At 38.4% G+C, this 21,795-nt stretch overlaps 1 protein-coding gene across 1 annotated transcript in view; it reads right to left on the bottom strand.

Annotated features, from left to right (window-relative positions):
- LOC109423318 (uncharacterized) overlaps positions 1–21,795 on the bottom strand; it is a 136,837-nt gene that overhangs the window by 41,717 nt on the left and 73,325 nt on the right. Inside the window, exons 2-4 of the mRNA XM_019698249.3 lie at positions 16,217–16,310; positions 16,004–16,100; positions 15,764–15,919 (exon numbers count right to left, since the gene is read on the bottom strand). Of these exons, the coding sequence (XP_019553794.3) occupies positions 15,764–15,919; positions 16,004–16,100; positions 16,217–16,297 (334 nt within the window). The 5' untranslated portion in view covers positions 16,298–16,310. The remainder of the gene's footprint in view (positions 1–15,763; positions 15,920–16,003; positions 16,101–16,216; positions 16,311–21,795) is intronic.

The following is a 21,795-nucleotide window of genomic DNA, read 5'->3' as shown; positions in this document are numbered from 1 at the left end:
CCCCTTTATCAGGATCCTGGCTCCGCTACTGACTGTCATGCGACTCTTTATACATCGGCTTTTAAAATACACTATACTGTTGTATGGGATTCCTCCTGGCATTCTTGCTGGATTTTGTCGAACAATCTTCCTACAATTCCTTCAAAAAATTCTCCTGCGATTCCTTCAGGGACTCCTCCATGGACTTCTCCAGAGTACCTCTACCGATTCCTCCCAGGGTGTCCATAGGCATTCCTCTTGGCATATATTCAAGGAATTTCATTTAGCATTCCTCCAGCTATTTCTGATGGGTTTCAGAGACATATTATCTCCCGAAATTCTTGTTCTACAGATTTCAGAATCCTTGAATGATTGCCTTGAATAATCTCAGCAAGAGATTTTTGGAAGGAATCCTAAAAGAAATTCTTAGGAGAATCCCTAGAATAATGCCGGGAGGTATTATAGAAAGAATTTCTGGAGGAGTCCTGGTGGGAATTGATGAAAAAACCACAGCAGGACTTGCTTGTGGAATCCAGTTGGAATTGCTTGAGGAAGGCCAAGAGGAGTTCCTGAAGGAATACCGTGAGACATTTATGGGGAAATCTTTGGATAAAATCTCCAGGATAAAACATTCTGGAGGAATCACCGGATGAACTTCTGGAAGAATCTTAGGAAAAATCTCTGTTAGAAATCTCAGAAGGGTTCTGGAATTTCTAGATTCTAGTATTTTTAACAGAAATCCTATTCAGGAATTTCTAAAGAAACCCCATCAGGAATGTCTGGAGAATCAAAAGAAAAATTTCGTGAAGAAATACCTAGAGAAATACCTCGAGAAGTCCCTGAAAGAACAGATAGAGTATTCTGAAGGAATCCACAGAGAAGACCCTGATGGAACACAGGAGAAATTTCTGAAAAAATCTCAGAAAGATTTCCCGGAAAAATTCCAGCAAGAATGCCAAGATAAATGCCTAAAGCAGTTACTAAAATCATTCCTGGAGGTATGGTAGTTAGAATATCTGGAGGAGGAATTGATGGAAGAACCACAGGAGGAGTTAATTGAGAAATCTTCAAAGGAAGGCCAAGAAGAGTTTCAGCAGAAATTCCATAATGAATTTGTGGAGGAATTCTTGGATAAAATCTCTGGACGATTTCCTGGATGAGCCCTTGAAGAAATCCCTGGAAAAACAACTGAAGGAATTTTTAGAAGAATTCGAGGAAGATTGCCCGGAAGGATCGCAGCAAGAAAGCCAGGAAAAAGCTCTAGAGGAATCCCTAGCAGAACTTCTGAAGGACCACAGTTAGAATTTCTGGAGGAGTCTTAGCAAGAATAGCTGGAAGTACCACAGGAATAGTGCGTGAGGAACCCCAGCTGGAATTTCTGGAGGAATGCCACGAAGCGCTCCTGGAGGAATCCCATGACAAATAACTGGAGGAATCCCATGACAAATAATTGGAGGAATCCCTGGATAAAATCTTTAAAGGAATTCGTAGACGATTCTCCGGAAGAACTTAGAATGTCCGAAATATTGCCATGCTTAATCCCAGCAAAAATTTCTGAAGAAATCTCACCAGAATTCCTTTGAAAAACTCCTGGTGGTATAACAGTAATTGCTGGAGGAGTCCTAGGGGGAATTGCTGGTAAAACCACAGTTGCAATTGCTTGACGGATTCAAGCTGAAATCTCTGGATAAAATCTCTGAAGATGTTCCTGGAGAAATCACTGGAGGTACTTCTGAGACAATCCATGGAATATTGCCCTAAATGATCCCACCAAGAGCTTTTGAAGAAATTTCTGAAGGAACTCCTGGAACTCCGGGAGATTTCATAGAAGGTATTTCTAAAGAAATCCTAGTAGGAATTGCTGGAAGAGCTTTTAAGAGGTTTTTAAGAGTTTTTTTTAATAATAATCTTTTTTTTATTTTTTATGAAAACGATTTTCCTCCGTAGGAACAATTAATTTAAGTCGTTGCCCCTTACTACTAATTTCCAAACTTCGTCTATTTGCGTTATTTTTGAACTTTCTTACCAAAAGGCTATTTGCAGTTCAGTAGGAAAACATCGGCCTATCTTCATGCATAGGAAATTCATTGCCTGTATTTCCTAAGAAACCGTTTTTCTTTGGTCGCAGTATGCAGTTGTTAAGAAATGATTCAAAAGATATTCTCTGTTGGAAGTTTCTATCAGTATTCACCAAGAAATATCTTGAGCGATTCCTGTTGAACACGAAATTGGGCTTAAGAATTTGTGGAAGAAATGAAATGGTTTGGGGAACACCTAAAACTTGCTCCCCTTCCCATTTTTTGAAGATCATTTCCAATTTAGTAATTGAAAAATAAATAGAAAATGTTAGTAGACTGATTTTAAAATTAAATGTTCCTTATGAACCAATGTTACTGGCTTCGACTATGTGTAATTTTTTTCCTATAAAAAAAGATTCCCTACATTTTATTTGTGAAGGAAAATTAGAATTTGTTGAGCTATGGCTTTCTAAAATTTTTTATATACTTTTCTAGAAACTGCCCCTTATGACTATTATTCCTAGCTCCGGCTATGTATTGTATTATTTTTCTTATAAAGTACATCGTATCAAGATGCTTTTCGTGGAAAAAAGCCATTATTTACCTAAAATACCTAAATTACCGAGAAATATTTAAAGTCACCTTTCTAACCACTCCCCCCCCCCTTCTCTATGTCCTTGCTACGACTATGCTTAATACTTTCAAGGTGGGTTCTGGTGTCTAACAAGGGTAATAAAGAAAGAATAATTTTTGATTTGATGACTGAGAAATTAGTATGGAATATTGATTATGTGTAGTGATTTGAGAACTCAATTTCTCTGCCCCTTGCGAGCCCATATCACTGGCTACGCCTATGTGTAATATTTTTCTCGATAATGCAAGATTCTCAGCTTCTAGATGGCGCTATAAAATTAATTATTTGTTACTTTATGGTCAAGTTATGATTTTTTGAAATTTTTGGACGATTTTGGAAGAATTGCCCCTTATTACTGTTTTTCCTGGCTCCGCCCATGATTTGCAATTTTTCTTGGAATTACCTGAAGATTCTAACCGTGGAAGAAAATCATGATTTGCTTGAAAAACGGGGCTGATATAAATTTTTATATGTTTGGCGAACACATAAATGGGGTGCCCCCCATTTGCCCTTATCCTTGCTACGACTATGTTCGATATTTTTTCTAGAAAGGGGAGTGTTGGCGGTTTCCAATGGTGGAAGAAAATTGTAATTATATGGAATATCAGCAGAGATATAAGCATTTAAAATAGTGTAACGCTGTTTTTAAGGAGGTGCCTCCCTTTGCAGAGCCCCTTTTTATCGTTTTTCCTCGCTACGACTATGTATGAGAAATCATTATGAAAGCTGAGGCCCCAAGGTTTTCGGCAATATATTTTTTTTTTACATTTAAGTATAAAACGAAGAAGATATGATTTTTCTAAAAATTAGTGTAACGGTGTTTTGTAGGCACCGTTTTCTGAGGCTATTTTTTTAGCACCGCCGCCTGAAAGTTAAACTGATAGCTTGAGATAATAATTTTCCAGAACGCAAAACTACTTTTAACGTGCATTTTGATTTATTATCTTACAGATAACAGACGTTCATGCTCATATACGAAATGTGCGTATACCTTTTCAACCGTCCTTTCAATGAGGAAACCTCACTAGCAACCATTTAGAGATGGCGTAACGATTCCATTCACATCGCTTAAGTACAAATGACAAACGCAAATAATCCCATAGCAACAATTGGTTGTATAGATGTAAAAAGTGAGCAATGTATTAGGTTTTTAGTGTTTTTACACAGATTTTGAATTAAATTTTGTTCTAGGATAAACTTCTGTTATCTGTGCACACTTATTTAAGAGTCACTTGTTCGGCTGTTCCATTTTCGGTAAAAGTTCGGATTACCGAAGTTCAGCACAGTTTTACTGAACTTCGGCTAATTTGTACCGAACGTTCGGTAAACATTACCGATGATTCAGTAGAATTTACCGAACGTTCGGTATTTTTTTGACGAACTTCGGTAATATGTTGCTGAACATTCGGTAATCTGAACTTTTACCGAAAATAGAACAGCTGAATACGGTACTTTATTTTAAGTGTGTGATTATCCCATTTTCCTGTGAAATGAATGTTAACTAACTTGGAAGCATTTTAAATTGGCATTCCTTCGTTATCGTTTTATACAGTAAGATAGAGGATATACGTTACGAAAATATTATTCTACGCAACATTGTGATCACAAAGGCACACTTTGAACATTAAATCGACCATCTGTAATGTTTAATTCATAAATGCATAACACATTTTAAAACGCAGATAATCATGACTTGTTCATGATCAGTGAACATAAATTCTAGATGAAAATATACGAAAATTATTCGAAGCTGAAACGATATGACAAGGCAAAATTTTATCTAAACTGAAAAAAAGTTAAAAGCTTTCTATCTGTTGAAGAAATATGTATGTATCTTGGTATGTATCATACCTAAAGCAAATCTGTTATCAATGTTTCAGTGGCAGGTACTTGACGAGTATTGTCTTCGAAAGAATGTATTCGAATGTCTGTGTTTGTTAAAACCATGATGAAGTTACAGAGAAAGATGCATGCTTGTGATGCCAGCACGAATCGTTATTTTTCGTGATCATGACAAAGAAGCGATGCGGGACTTTTATTTCTATTCTCAAGGAAAATAGTTGATAGGAGAAAGAGGGGCATTACGCCCCGCCTAAGCATATGTGGTAATAAACCTTAAATTTTACTGTTTTTAGAGGGTGTATTTTGCCTTTGAGAGTAGTTTACTCCCTAACCTAAGAAAGTTAATTTTTTGGCCCACGTGCTCATTAAATTTCCCATTCAAATGAACAATACAAAAAAGTGTTACATTTATGGTGCCGGAAAACTGTAGGAGGCAAAACGCCTTTTTGGGTAAAGCAAAACGCCCACTGGCATTTTCCGATTTGACTTGTTGTGAAATACCAAGGGGTTCCATCGAACTCTTCCCAGCAGCAGATGAAGGAGTAGGAGGCGCGTGGTAGTTTAATGAGTTGATTCCATATAACCAGCGTGCAACATCTTAAATTCTGTTCGCTGCAAATTAAGGGAGCATGTAAAGCAGAAAAATGTTCCTGTGAGAGCAAATTTAAAACAACTCCTGCTATCGATGATGGAAAATTGATAAATGTTTTTGTTATCAGTGCAAGAAAAATAAAAAAATCGTAATATGTAAAGTTTTTCGGTTGACATCAAAACAAATTTGAAATCAAATTAAGTCAAGATGAACTGATATCAAAATTTGATATCAAGTCCGTGTGGCTTTCAATTCAAGGGGGTTTCGGGGGCATTTGAGACACCTTCAAAACATTTTAGGCTGGTTTGAGAGGCGTTGCGGAGGCGTTTTTAGGGGTTTCGGAGAATGCCAGTTGCGTTACATAGGGTCTGACGGGGTTTTTTTTTTGGGAGATTCCGGAGGCATTTCAGGAAGTTTCAGCGCATTTTCGGTGGGTGTCAGAAGCGTTAAGCAGACGTTTTCGGGGATTTCTGAAGGTCTCAGATGCGTTGGGGTTGGAATTTGGATGGATTTCAGGAAGATTCAGAACATTTTCGACAGGATTCAGTGGCGTTACGGAAGAGTTTTATGAGGTTTTGGAGCGTTTCAAGTGCATTACATGGGGTCCGAGGGGATTTTAGAGGCATTTAAGGAAGTTTCAGAGCATTTTTGGCAGAATTCAGAGGCGTTACGGAAGCTTTACGAAGGGGTGTTCGGGGGCTTCGGAGCCACTCAGGTGCGTTACATGGGATTGAAAGGTGGTTTAATTGGGATTTCAGAGGCATTTCAGGAAATTTCACGAAGGAGTTTTCGGGGGTTTCGGAGCTTCTCAGGTGCGTTACTTGGGGTCCGAGGAGCAGGGGCCTACATCGTCGAAACCAAAACATGACGCTGAAAGCGAGCGCCCATCAGCATCGGACGGACGCCGACGACGGGAACATTCATAACAACATGCATGCGCTTCGCTTCATCTGTCCTTCTTGTCACTTTCTTCGGCGCAACGACGGGTGGCGGCTCATTTTCACACCGACTGGGATTCAATTGAAATTTTCAAATTGTCTAAAATGTATGTTTGCTTATTTTTTTTTATGGATAATAAACTATTTCAGTAAAATATGCATAGCATACATTAACATTACACAGATTTGCCGGTTGTTACACTCATTATTGAGTTATAACAGAAAAATTCATTCGATGCCGAACGAGCGTGCGTGAGCTTGTGAGTGCGAAACATAGTGGCATCTGCGACGGCGCAGCACCGTCGGTTCATCGGTGACGATGACATTCGGGCTGAGCGACGACGACGGCGCCTTGTTTCCATTGACGATTGAAAACATTGTTTACAAACTTCGTCTGAAAATTTCAATTGAAATTGAAAATGTAGGGCCCTGCCGAGGAGGTTTAAAAGGAGTCTAAAGGCATTTCATGAAGTTTCAAAGCATTCATTTTTGGCGGGATTCAGAGGCGTTACGGAAGCTTCAAGAAAAAGTTATCGGGGGCTTCGGAGCCATGCAGGTGCGTTACATGGGGTCGAGGAGGTTTAACCTTTCAGGACACGCGCCTGTTTGAGCCTAATGCTGCACCGCGCTCGCGCTGTAAAAAACGGCCAACGAGGTTTTTTGGTGGTGTTGTACTTTTTACAACGACGCGCATCCTGAAGGGTTAACCCATATCCGCCCAGCGTCCTATAAATAGGACAGTCCTTTGGATGTGAATATTTCCAGAATTATGCAAAATTTTAGAATACTTTCTTCAGAGAAGATGTTCTCCACACCCATACCTTGCTCATAGTGGACAATATAGTATATGACTGGTTCACTAGGTGGCGTAAACAATGCTGCAAAGAATGCATATTGTCACGACTGTGAGCATCATTTCCAATGCGAAAAAAAAATTATTTCCCTGGAATCTTGACTATGGTTAATAATTTACAGTTCATTTCTTCGGCAGAGTTTTTAATCAAACATTCCTTAGGATGGTAGCAAGGATATTTAAATTCAAAATGGCGGCTTAGGTTCCAAGATGGCGGTCAAAACTCCAGAATATATGCTTTTTAACGACAATGCTGCTTCGGATACTGTGCAATATGGGTATCTATCGATCGGGCTTCACAAGTAGAACTCAAAAATGAATACCTGACGCCATTTTGAAATCAAAGATGGTGGACCATATCCAATATGGCGGCCATGAAATGGCAGTTTGATCTATAATACCATGCAATATGGGTATCTATCGATCGGGCTTGATGAGTAAAAGTCAAAAATCGACATTTGACCCTATTTCTAAAACCAAGATGGCGGACCACATCCAATATGGCGGCCACGGAATGGTAGTTTGATCTATAATACCATGCAATATGGGTATCGATCGTTCAGGCTTCATGAGTAGAAGTCAAAAATCGACATTTGACCCTATTTTGAAAACCAAGATGGCGGACCATATCCAAGATGGCGCCCATGGAATGGTAGTTTGAGCTATGATACCATGCAATATAGGTATCGATCGATCGGGCATGATGAGTAGAAGTAAAAAAATCAATATTTAACGCCATTTTAAAATCCAAGATGGCGGACCATATCCAAGATGGCGGCCACGGAATGATAGTTTGATCTATAATACCATGCAATATGGGTATCGATCGATCGGGCTTCATGAGTAGAAGTCAAAAATTGACATTTGACCCTATTTCGAAAACCAAGATAGCGGACCATATCCAAGATGGCGCCCATGGAATGGTAGTTTGAGCTATAATACCATGCAATATGGGTATCGATCGATCGGGCTTCATGAGTAGAAGTCAAAATCGATATTTGACCCTATTTCGAAATCAAAGATGGCGGACCGTATCCAAGATGGCGCTCATGGAATGGTAGTTTGAGCTATGATACCATGCAATATGGGTATCTATCGATCGGGCTTCATGAGTAGAACTCAAAAATGAATATCCGACGCGATTTTGAAACCCAAGATGGCGGACCATACCCAAGTTAGTGGCCACGGAATGGAAGCTTGAGCTATAATACCATGCAATATGCGTATCTAAAGGGTAGATGGTAGGGCAGCGGGTAGGATAAAAGATGGAGCAGACGGTCGGACAGAGGGTTTGGGTGAATGATAGAGTAGATGGAGTGGAGTAGAAGCTTAGGGTAGAGGATAGCGTAGACGGTAGGGAGAAGGGTAGAATAGAGAGTAGGTTTGAGGGTAGGAAAAATGTTAGGGTAGAGAGTAGGGTAGACGGTACGATTAAGCACAATATAGACTAGAGGGTACGGTAAAGGATATGGCAGTGGTTATAGTAGAGGATAGTTTAGAGGGTAGGGCAGATGGTAGGGTTGAAGGTTATGATAGAGCGTAGGATAGAGGGTTGGAATAGAGGGCAAAGAAGAAAGTAAGGTAGAGGCTAGAGAATAGGGTGAAGAATTGAGATGAGATTAGAAGAGCTGAGGTTCTTTTTTGAGATACCGTCAGGAATTCTTTCCAGGATTTCTTCAGGCATTCCTTTCGAGAATCTTCTCAGGTTTATTCCCGAGATTCCTTCAGATATTGCTTCCGAGATTGCTGTATGGATTGCTCAGGGATTTTTGTAGGCGTTGTTTTGGAAAATCCTGAAAGGATTCTGTTAGTTATTCTTTTCTGCATTCTTTCAGGGATTTGTGCTGGAATTCCTTCAAAGATTCCTTCCATGATTCCTGCTGTTATTCCTTAAGGGATCCCTCCCGAAAAAAAAATATGAAAAAAATATATGTTTCTTCCGAGATTGTTTTCAGGCAACCCTAGATCATAGAGACATCTTCTATGGTTCTTGCAGGAATGTCTGCTCAGCTTCTGGCCGGCATTCCTGTCGTGATCTCTCTAAGGAATACATCAGGTATTCTTTACGGGATTCCTTCAGGAATAACTTCAGGGATTTCTGCCAGAATTGCTTTAGAAAATCCTGAAATTCAGAATTCAGAAATTTTACCCAGCATTCTTTCACGGATTTCTTCAGGAATTACTTCACAGATTCATTTTAGTATACTTTCAAAATGTTCTGTCGAAACATATTCAGAGAATCCTAATGGAATTCTTTCTATGAGCCGGGATCCTCGCTCGGGATTTATACAGCAATTCCTCCCGGGATTTTCTCTGTGATTATTTCAGAGATTCCTACCAAGCTTTCAGTTGAGATTCCCTCAGAACTCTACCAGATATGACTCTCAGAATTCCTTCTGTATATCCTCCCGGGATTCATTCGGGGATTTCACATTATCTTTTCGATATAACTTTGTTAGTGCCCAGAATAACACCATAAAATTTACATATTGTTCACGAATAAACAATCATAAAGTAGTACAAACATAAGTGGAGAAGCCGTGTAGAGTATATCTGGTTGAAATTTTATATCAAAACATGGAATGATGATGAACCTGGGCGTGTTAGTAGAATACCTGTAAATATGAGACACAGAAGACGACCATATAGTTGAGATCGAAGTACGCATCTGTCAAAGGAGACAAATTAAATGGAATAAGTAATGTTTTTCTTTTTTAAATATAAAAAAAAATCTTTTTTAAATATAAAAAAACTTCTGAAAAGTTTACGTATGGTGAGTACGTAAAGAGAGTGTGTGGGGTGCTGAAGGAAAAACTCAATTACTTTATTAGAAATAATTATCTGTGTAAAATCTAACTTCTAAAGTATTTTAAAGTTTGCTTATGCCACACATAGTGAGCTCTCTTTATTTGATTTGTTAAAAAAATGAGAAAAGTTGAACACTGCGGTCGAAACTACATGAAATTACAAGAACCATGCATTACATACTTTTAGGCGTTTATCGGGTTATATTTCTGCCACAATTTATAAGTCCTCTTTCTTTTCTTTTGAGTGGTTATCATCTCTCTCTCTTGTTAAGAGCTGCATTTTATCTATACGGATCAGCATATAACGATAGCGTAGAAGTTGTGCTGAAGTAGAGCTCAAGAAAATTATCAGATATTGAGGACCTACAATGAAGAATTTTTTTGGAACTACACCATAGACTTCCATTTTTTTCATCAAATCATGCTTATTTTATTGGAACTTGACCTTTGATAACAAATTCTTTTGAAGATTTAAATTGTGAGACACCTTGGGCGTTAACGGGTTAAGGGGGAATTTCAGGAAGTTGCAGAGAATTTTACGGCGTTACGGAAGTGTTACAGTGCTGTGAAGTCCAATCAAAACTAAACATATTAAAAAAATCTATAAAAATCAGTAAGTTAGGTAAAATTGTACACCAAATTAAAAATAGTAACCTTATTATATCAGACAGGTAATGAAAAGGCAGGCCAAACACAAATGGTTAGGCAACTATCTACACGGGAGACGATAGACACTAGTGAGTAGTTACATGTTTTATGCTAAATGTTATATGTTAAGTGTTAAATACATAAATAAAAAGAAAATCGCGTTAAGTACTGTTCCTTTGAATTCCACTAAGAATTTGCATCCTTTGACAGATACGTATTTCGACCTCAACTGTAAGGTCGTCTTCAGTGTCTTGTACTTGACTCGACTCAAGTCAGGTACAAGACACTGAAGACGACCTTACAGTTGAGGTCGAAATACGTATCTGTCAAAGGATGCAAATTCTTAGTGGAATTCAAAGGAACAGTACTTAACGCGATTTTCTTTTTATTTACAGATATTCCCCTAACAAGCCCAGGTTAATCATCATCGTTAAATACATGTTTTAGCGACCCTTGAGAAAGGCCAAAACCCTTCGGCCGAAACATCGGGAGAGTAGAAAACAATTCGTTCTCGACTTAAAGACTGAGAAAGCCACCCGAAACATCGGTTACAGAGGAGTTTTCGGGGGTTTGGGAGCCTCTTGAGTGCCTGGAAACGTCCCTGAAACCCGCTCAATACTATTGAAACACCCCTAAATTCCCCGTCATCTCATTAAAACGCCAACAAATCTTGACAGAACGCCCATAAAAGGCTCCTCAAATCCCCTGAAACAATTCCTTAAAATGCCGCTGGAACCCCTCTGTTCTCTGGGAACTTTCTGGAAACTTCCTTAGATCCACCTCAAATGCCCAGGAGCAAGACCTATTCTGGCGAACTAGATTCCCTCATTAAAGCCTAAACCTCGAAGCATGGTTTGTCTTTTTATTCCGGTTCTTCTATCAAATAATCACAATATAGTTAAATTTAGAACAGCCTGAAGAAATTTAGAAAATGTTTAGTAGTTTATTCCTGCTCCATATTAACCCTCTAATACCCTAATTTTTGATTTTGATCTAAATATCATTTTTCGTTATCTAAATTTAATTTAAACATGTTTTGGAAGATGATTCTTTTTAATTCTCGATCCCCACATTTTTATATTTTTCCTGGAAGCCTATTTGACGGATTTTTTGAGACGAAAACATTTTGAGATTTTATGATAATTGTTGAAATATTTTTATTTTAAATTTTTTTCATACACGCAGAAAAATGAGGCTTATTTAAAACAATAAAACACATGGTTGATTTTCAAACTGAGCATTTACTTATTCCAAAGTTATATTTCTTTGTTCTTACTTAGAGTTTATCGATGAAAACAACCAATTTCTATCATTCCATGTAACGTTAAAAAATCGTTTGTTTCAACAAAATAGGGCTCACAAACATGACCCGGAAGCATTCACATATCTTTAAAATTCTTACCCCAAACATCGCCACAACAAGGAAAGTGTAGCAAATCCATCACCCTAACTTCAAAGTGCAGTTTTAGCCGTGATGGATAATGCGCAGGTACTCAAGACAGCATCCACAAAAAGTTGGTCGGTTTCACCTTTTTGTCTTTTTTATTCGTTCTCCTTTTCATCCGCTAGCCGAGTGTTTAAAAATAGATTTCCGAGCTGCCACTGGAGCTGGCGTCACCAACACAATTACATTCCGGCTTTGGTAGTGTCAAAAGTGCAGTCGTTTCAAACAATCTGTTATTTTATGTTGAAACTACCAAAACTCTGTTTGTTTTAACGAACTGTAAAAAACTTCGTCAAATGAAAACATTTGTATTATCAAACAATGGAACAGTTCAGTTTAAACTAAAAAAGAATTAGTCGCTATAGTAAACTGAAAAATCTGTTGATTTGAACTAGAATTTAATTGTGTTTACAATTTATTTATCGGCGTGTAAATTTTATTTTCCGTGTTATTTTAAGAAAAATAATTTTAGAATGTATTTGATTCCCTTGAACTATTTTACTACGAAAGTATGATTGAGGAAAAATTTAAAATAAGTAAATTGAAGCGATTCAATAAAAAATATACAATAACTTCTGAAAGGTGACTAAAACATCAATTTTTCAATGATTTTTAAAAAACGTAAATAAGCTTCAAAAGACACCAAAAACCATTTTGAGATATACATAATAGTCATAAATATCAGCCAAAAATCCAAAAAAAAATGTTTGTCGACGAAACAAAAATTACAAAAATGTTCAAACTATACCCCGTCTAAAGGCAGGGTTGGGTATTAGAGGGTTAAATAATAATTCTTCATGAAATTAACAGTAGCCAATTTTCATCTTGTACTTGTAGCAAGATGAAGTATTGAAAATTCATTTTTTTTTTCAATTAAATATTCGGTGGGCCTAATTTCAATTTGTTTTAAAATCAGTCCGCGGGCCGAAAAAATCATTATAGAGGGTCGCAGTTTGGTGATCACTGAAGTAAGGAGTGTATCGGAAATTATTATTGAAAATATGGTAGATAGTACACCACAAAAAAAAAAAAAAAAATCTGTACGGAATGTTATCAAAAAAAAAAAATACCGTTTCAATAATTGATAGCGACGAAAATGTGTACGAGGAAAAATCAGAGAAATAATAAATATTATCAGCAGGCAGTTTTGTACACATAACATATCACTCATAACGACTTTTAAAATTCTAATTTTCGATAGAAAAACCCCCATCATTTAGAAAATGGTCTATCCCAAAAAACACCTTTTTTTTGGTCGAACTTTGACGCTCTGTTTTGAATATCTTCAGAGGTGATAAAACTCTATTCTCTGAATAAACTACCTCTTCAAATTCAAATACATGCCCGATCGAAATAAAATGTGAATTTTCAACTTAATGTGTTGTGGAGCGGACCTGGTGTGATGGTTAGAACACTTGACTATCACGCCGAGGACCTGGGATCGAATCGCTCTCCCGACAAACTCGCAAAATGTGAGTTCTTCCTCCGGAAGAGAAGTAAAGTGTGGGTCCCGAGATGAACTAGCCTAGGGCTAAAAATCTCGTTAATACAGATAAAAAAAAACTTAATGTTTTTTTTTTATTTGCGTTAGTTCTTTGGAGATGCATAAAGAAGGGTTTCTCAAAAAATAGCCTTTTTTTAAGAATTGCGCTAAAATGATTAGGATTTTTTTCTTGAAAAAAAAAACAATTTCCATATACCTACATATCATCATCTGGAAAAGAATATACTTGCGCAAAAGAAGAAAAAAATAATTAAATATTTTCTCACAGTTTTCGCAATTTCAATTTTTTAGGAGGTGTCCAAAATTTTGAAAACATGTGTGCAATCTTTGAGATAAAACTCTAAGTTAATTGATTTATATTAGAAAATCAGAACTGCTTTTCTTTCAGAGGTTTACATGGTGTCTCCAAAAATAAAGCTATGTTTATTTCGAATATTTTTTTAAGGCTATTGTGAAAGTTTACAGTGAATTTCCGATACACTCCTAATTTATTTTATTTTAAATAAATTAAAGTTTATATTCAATTGTGATAAAATTTAAATTTCCAATATTTCCAATTCCCAAGAAAATTTGCTTTTGTTAATTTCACCCCATATCAATTTTGGAGAAACGTAGAAATTAGTAGCAAATGAATTCACCAATATACTAAGCTACATTTACAGCTGGCATAATTGATAACAACTTAAAACCGTTAAACGGATTTAGATGAAAGTGCATCACGATATTGATAATTACTGAACAATCAGCATGATGCATTTTCCGCCGTATCCATTGAACGGTTCTAGAAAACGGTGCTCTATAAAATTTGCGCTTTATACTACAAATACCTTGTCCTTAACTAATCCTTATCCTAATTCAAGACTTTTATTGCGGCGCTCATAATAAATCCACATTGGGCGGCGGCGATATGCCCGCGAGGAGATACCCGCGATACAGACGCAATGTCAAAATCGAGCAGATACTGTCACCCACCCAGCAGCATCGCAGCAGCCTTCAGGCCGTTCATATCAAAACAAAAGATAACACAATGGCAACTCAGGTGGCCAGAAATCGTAATAATATTTATCGCGACATTGATTCACTTATATGCACACGCATCACGCATCACCTCGTCGGTTTTGTGTTTAATAATCGGGATGTTATTTAGTGTTGCTGCAGGGAGATACGGCTTCATCTTTTCCATTTCCACATTGCGTCTGTATCGCGTGCATCTCCTCGCGGCCATATCGCCGCAGCCTCATGTGGATTTGATATAAGCGCCGCATGTAGAATTTCTGACCATCAGGTCGCTCATAGTGCTGCGGTCATATTTTTGCAACTTGATGGAAAAGAAGAAGACTATCGCGTTTCGCGGATTTATCTTGCAAGGCACAATATTCTAAACCGTGTGTCGGACGTGCGTCGGACATAGTGCGCTGGATAGAGGGCCAAGTCCGCTGTTCAGCGCATTACGTCCGACGTTCAGTAAACTTCAGGTTTCGACCACGACAATATAAGCCGCCGGACTGAAGAGTTTCCTTCCAAATTCCAAGGTGTATGGTGCGAGATCTTGGACTTGCATGTGGAAACTTGGACTCATGACCCCCTATGCATAACCAAAAACAAAAAAAAATCATTCTATCCTCATTTTTAAGTATTATAAATGTCTAGCTTTTAGGTAATTTTAAAACTTCTGGGCCAGAAATGTGTAATAACTCTACCAATAACATTAGTGCAATCATCTCAATACATTTATGTTTTAGAATCATCCGGAAAACTCTATATTCAACGACTTCAATGTTTTCTGCTATTGTTAGAAACACTTGTTATCAATTTGCTATCACTACTGATAGCAGGATTCTTTTATAAGTTGCAGTCACAGGAACTTTTTGTGCTTTCATTAAAACAGCAAAACGACAACAACCTGAGTTATAATAATTTGCAATGTCACAGCCTAACAATCAGTTTTCAATTTGCGGTCAGACTTTGCTCGGAGGTTATTGTCACAGGTTAATTATAGAAATACTGTTGAAACGATTACAGTATGCGGCAGGAAAAAATGCGAAAGTGTTTTTTAACTTCAAACCTCATTTCAAACCTTATTTCATCTATTATGTGAAATTACATGCCTCTGGATCAGTATAGCCTGGTTTTTCATCAAATTAAAGCTATTTTTTTACTGCTTTAGCCATTTTGTGTTATGACCATTGGGCGCTTAGTTTATTGATACCCACTTTCTAGGCGTACATAACCACATGTTAAAAATCAAATATGTTCATTTTTATTTTGTAGTGCTAAAATATAGATATTGACTGCTACACTGACATGAAAAAATAGTCATATAGAGCCCATAATTGGGGTGTGATAGGGCCTTAAACTTTTCGCATTTTTTCCTGCCGCACCCTGTAGAAAAAATATCATTTCGCAAAACAATGTTTTTTTCTAGTTCCGACAAATTAAAGTATGTGCTGATAATCTGATTCAGAGTTCCCCAGTTAGAGGGCCTAATCGAAGTGAAAACTCACCGTCCCTTTCACGGAAAACGGACCGCTTGCGGGCCTCCAGTTCGTACGGGTCGTACGGCGCCTCGTCCATGTCATCATCCCGCCGCAAATAACTGGCCAGGATCTTGTTCCACTGCTGCCGGTTCGGTCGGTACGCCGCCGGTTGCCCATCGGATGCTGCACATGAAACGCGGAATGTTAATGCGTTCGGCATTTAATTGCGCCGTTGCGTTGCCGAGAAATGCCCCGGCAAATACTTACTCTCTAGCCAGTAGCCTTCATCGTCTAACGATTCGCCGTTGCCCTCTTCCTGCAGCGCCAGTTGAGCTTCTCGCCGGTGCAGAGCATCCACGGCGGCCTAGAATGGGAAGCATACCGGGAGGATACCGGAAAAGTTCAAAATGCAAATGAATTGGAAAAGTGGGAAACTATACTGCCATGGAATGGGCGGCAATTTGTATTGCGGTTACGCACCTGAAGTGAATAGGGTGAGTGCTGGGATGCTAACGCTGCTCCCAAGCACAGGACCAACGAGCTGTAGATCAGCAGTGCCATGTTGAGGGGGTGTCTGTGGAAATGAGCAAGAAAGGGAAAATATTCAATATCTGAAGAAGGTATTTACGGTCGGCATGAGGAATTTGTGTTTTCCCGCTTCGCACGTGTCGTTCTGTTCCCTGATGGCTGATGGTTCGAATTTGGAAAAATAGGGGAACAGAGGGTGAGCATGAGAAAAGCTCACATATTTCGTTTACAATTTTAACGTCTATGAGTACAACACATATGATATACGTGCAGTATCCTGTCGTGTTTAAAAATTAAAATCGATTAGAATAAAGTTGACTGACTAAAGTGCTCAAATGGTCCCACACTGTGTCAGTTATACAAATTGAAATTTACATTTCTAAAAGTTATCCTTATGGGGCTATCCATAAACTACGTGGTAATATTTCTGGATATTCCGAGCATTCCATTTTCTTGTTTCCCACCGAGAATTGTCAGTAGCACTTTGCGCTCAAAAACTCCAGAAGCTTTTCGTTCTACCTCCTTTAAAGTCCACGCTTCGTGACCGTAGAGGGCAACCGGAAGAATCAGCGTCTTATACAGAGCGAATTTTGTTTGCGTTTGCAAGTTACGGGACCTAAGCTGGCTACGCAATCCGCAAAAGGCCCTATTCGCAGCTGCAATACGCCTTTTCACTTCACGGGAAACGTCATTGAGGCTTTCCACGAAGCAGCACGAAAAAAATCCATTTTTTTTAATTTTGCATTTTTGATTTGCGTAAAATTTTGCACAGCTGTTCTAATCAATATAAATAACTATTTTTTCATATTAAAACTTTTTATTGAGTCTCGACTAACTTTCAAATAGGGCCTATGAAAAAATGTAACACATGCAAATGAAAAATCATATCTCTAAAACTGCTTGTTTAAATGGAAAACTGTCTTCGGCAAAGATGTAGATTAATAAATGGTGGCTCTCAGAAAAATACACATTGAAAAATTTATTTAGTTTTTCTTCTAAAAAAACTGAATTTTGTTACTAAAAATTAAATATCTCAAAAAGTTATTTTTTTACCTTCGTGATATTTTGTGAGAATAAAGTTCATTCTGTTAGCTACCATCTGTAGAAATTTCATAATGGTAAAAAAATGTACAAAAAAGTTATGGCACTTTGAACATTTTCGGTTGTGTGTTTTTTAGAGTGTATGACGAATTCACGCAAACTCGCCGTAGGGGTTTGGCAAAACTGTCTCAGAATCCGATGGAATTTCTTAGCTTTAAAGACGTATTTTAAAGCAAGATTGCATACGTTGTTTTTTTTATTTACCTAGACTAATATTTGAAAAGGTCTAAAGTATTTGACCGTTTTTTAATCAATATAACTTAAAAATGACATTACCTACAAAAAAGTTATGTATGGGTGGCTTTTAGATAATCATGTGAACTTTCATAACATTGAAAAATGTCAATACGCTTTAAAAGTAAAAAAAAAATGCAAATAAGAAAAATTATTTCAATTTGCAAAACATGACATTTTTGTAATTATTGAAAATTTTGCCATATATCGCAAGATGCGCACTTTTGAAGAAAAGCATTTCTGAGGTACCGTGATTTCGGGTGAAACTGATCAGTGGGGTGAAATTGATCGACGTGAGGGTCATGTTCATTTGTTAAAAATATTGCTTTAAACTTAAAACAATTTGTAGAAAATGACCATCATCCGGCTAAAGGATTATTGAATGATGAGTTACATGTTTTACAGTCAATTAGTCACATATTTCTGTATTAAATTCAATATTTTCCGTAATTGCGTGTTTGGCGAACCTCAAATACCCTTTCAAACTTTTGTTACCGTGGTTGTATCGCACATGTAATGAATATTCGAATGGATGCTTTTAGCTGCCAAGTATTTGCTAAACACGATTTCATAATCAAAAATTTTATAAATATTCAAATTTATACATAAAATTGCACTTTTCGGAAGTAATCACTTTTTCAGTATGAAAAGTGCATACTTTAAGGCGTTTTCATGAAATTTATTAAATTTAAAACTTGAATAATTAAAAATTGAGAAAACTCGTTAAACTTTTGCGCAGCATTTCGCATTCTGGGGTTGTTAATTCAGGTGGAAACCATATTTTTGGCACATGCAAAGGTATTTCATTTACTGATCAATTTCATCCCGAAAGCAAAATTATTGATTTTTTATTTTAAATGATATTTACCTATTGCAATAAAATGATTTGTAGTGAAAGTTTCAATCTCGTTGACTGATGAAAATCGTGGTCGTACATACTTGTTTATTGCTTTGAGTTTGACTTTCTTTGGGTGATCGACTGTACGTTGGATGATATCTTTAATTGGCAATTCAGTCTAATTTGGTCAATCAAAAAGAACTATATGTTTTCTTAACCAGACGTTTTGGTCCTTATTGGACCTTTTTCAAGGATTCTGTAATGTTTGAGTTTGACCATATCGCTGCATTCGAAATCACGGTAGCATTAGTAGAACATTTTTGACAGCTCCTCCCCTCTTAACACCTATGTGCCTGTGCCTCATTTTGCACCCTATTTCAAAACTTTAAAAATCTGATTCTCAGCCATTTCTCAACAAAAATTTGTGAAATTTTGACAGTTGATCACAAAATCCTTCTAGTTTATGGAACCGGTATCATGGTTCCGATTTTTTTCCGTTGTTCCGGATTTATGGCCGTGAGTACTGGGGTAACCTCCTTATCAGATAGAGGTGCAACCTATAATTCACCTTCGAAAACTAGCTTGCGGCATTCCAAACTTCATGATTTTGCAAAACAAGAGTATTGGAGCATATTTCTAGAGATGCTGAATACACTGGCCACTTCTCCGAATGTTCCGGAAACATGGTGCCCTCAGGGAAGTGGCCACTTTCTGACCGGTTCTAAAACCTAGCTTTCGACATATCAAACTTCATGATTTTGCAAAACAAGACTATTGGTACATGTTTTGAGAGATTTCGGATACACTGGCCACATCTCCGGATGTTCCGGAAACCTGGTTTCCCCAGGAAAGTGGCCACTTTCTGACCGGTACTGAAACCAAGCTTGCAACATATCAAACTTTATGATTTTGCGAAACAAGAGTATTGGACCATATTTCTAGAGATTTCACATACACTGGCCACGTCTCCGGATGTTCCGGAATCCTGATGCCCCCAGGGAAGTGGCCACTTTCTGACCGGTTCTGAAACCTAGATTGCGACATATCAAACTTCATGATTTTGCAAAACAAGACTATTGGTACATGTTTTGAGAGACTTCGGATACACTGGCCATATCTTCGGATGTTCCGGAAACCTGGTGTCCCCAGGAAAGTGGCCACTTTCTGACCAGTCCTGAAACCTAGCTTGCGACATATCAAACTTCATGATTTTTCAAAACAAGACAATTGGTACATGTTTTGAGAGATTTCGGATACACTGGCCACGTCTCCGGATGTTCCGGAATCCTGGTGCCCCCAGGGAAGTGGCCACTTTCTGACCGGTTCTGAAACCTAGCTTTCGACATATCAAACTTCATGATTTTGCAAAACAAGACTATTGGTACATGTTTTGAGAGATTTCGGATACACTGGCCACATCTCCGGATGTTCCGGAAACCTGGTTTCCCCAGGAAAGTGGCCACTTTCTGACCGGTACTGAAACCAAGCTTGCAACATATCAAACTTTATGATTTTGCGAAACAAGAGTATTGGACCATATTTCTAGAGATTTCACATACACTGGCCACGTCTCCGGATGTTCCGGAATCCTGATGCCCCCAGGGAAGTGGCCACTTTCTGACCGGTTCTGAAACCTAGATTGCGACATATCAAACTTCATGATTTTGCAAAACAAGACTATTGGTACATGTTTTGAGAGACTTCGGATACACTGGCCACATCTTCGGATGTTCCGGAAACCTGGTGTCCCCAGGAAAGTGGCCACTTTCTGACCAGTCCTGAAACCTAGCTTGCGACATATCAAACTTCATGATTTTGAAAAACAAGACTATTGGTACATGTTTTGAGAGACTTCGGATACACTGGCCACATCTCCGGATGTTCCGGAAACCTGGTGTCCCCAGGAAAGTGGCCACTTTCTGACCGGTTCTGAACCTTAGCTTGCGACATATAAGCTTTCCGGAACAACCCGAGAAGTGACCGGTGCATCAGAAATCTCTAGAAACATGATCATGGTCTGTTTCGCAAAATCTTGAAGTTTGATATGTCGCAAGCTAGGTTTCAGAACCGGTCAGAAAGTGGCCACTTCCCTGGGGGCACCAGGTTTCCGGAACATCCGGAGATGTGGCCAGTGTATCCGAAATCCCTCAAAACATATACTAATTGTCTTGTTTTGCAAAATCATGAAGTTTGATATGTCGCAAGCGAGGTTTCAGAACCAGTCAGAAAGTGGCCACTTCCCTGGGGGCACCAGGTTTTCGGAACATCCGGATAAGTGACCAGTGTATCCGAAATCTCTCAAAATATGTACCAATTGTCTTGTTTCGCAAAATCATGAAGTTTGAATGTCGCATGCTAGGTTTCAGAACCGGTCAAAAAGTGGCCACTTCCCTGGGGGCACCAGGTTTCCGGAACATCCGGAGATGTGGCCAGTGTATCCGAAATCTCTGAAAAGATGTACCAATAGTCTTGTTTTGCAAAATCATGAAGTTTGATATGTCGCAAGCTAGGGTTCAGAACTGGTCAGAAAGTGGCCACTTCCCTGGGGGGCACCAGGTTTCCGGAACATCCGGAGATGTGACCAGTGTATCCGAAATCTCTCAAAACATGTACCAATTGTCTTTTTTTGCAAAATCATGAAGTTTGATATGTCGCAAGCTAGGTTTCAGAACCGGTCAAAAAGTGGCCACTTCCCTGGGGGCACCAGGATTCCGGAACATCCGGAGACGTGGCCAGTGAATCCGAAATCTCTCAAAACATGTACCAATAATCTTGTTTTGAAAAATCAGGAAGTTTGATATGTCGCAAGCTAGGGTTCAGAACTGGTCAGAAAGTGGCCACTTCCCTGGGGGGCACCAGGTTTCCGGAACATCCGGAGATGTGACCAGTGTATCCGAAATCTCTCAAAACATGTACCAATTGTCTTTTTTTGCAAAATCATGAAGTTTGATATGTCGCAAGCTAGGTTTCAGAACCGGTCAGAAAGTGGCCACTTCCCTGAGGGCACCAGGTTTCCGGAACATCCGGAGAAGTGGCCAGTGTATTCAGCATCTCTAGAAATATGCTCCAATACTCTTGTTTTGCAAAAACATGAAGTTTGGAATGCCGCAAGCTAGTTTTCGAAGGCGAATTATAGGTTGCACCTCTATCTGATAAGGAGGTTACCCCAGTACTCACGGCCATAAATCCGGAACAACGGAAAAAATCGGAACCATGATACCGGTTCCATAAACTAGAAGGATTTTGAGATCAACTGTCAAAATTTCACAAATTTTCGTTCAGAAACGGCTGAGAATCAGATTTTTAAAGTTTTGAAATAGGGTGCAAAATGAGGCACAGGCACATAGGTGTTAAAGTA

The sequence above is a fragment of the Aedes albopictus genome, chromosome 2, assembly GCF_035046485.1.
Source record: "Aedes albopictus strain Foshan chromosome 2, AalbF5, whole genome shotgun sequence".
Taxonomy (NCBI): Eukaryota; Metazoa; Arthropoda; class Insecta; order Diptera; family Culicidae; genus Aedes; species Aedes albopictus.
Note: the sequence above shows the minus strand (reverse complement) of the source record. Positions and strands in the feature narration are given on the sequence as shown.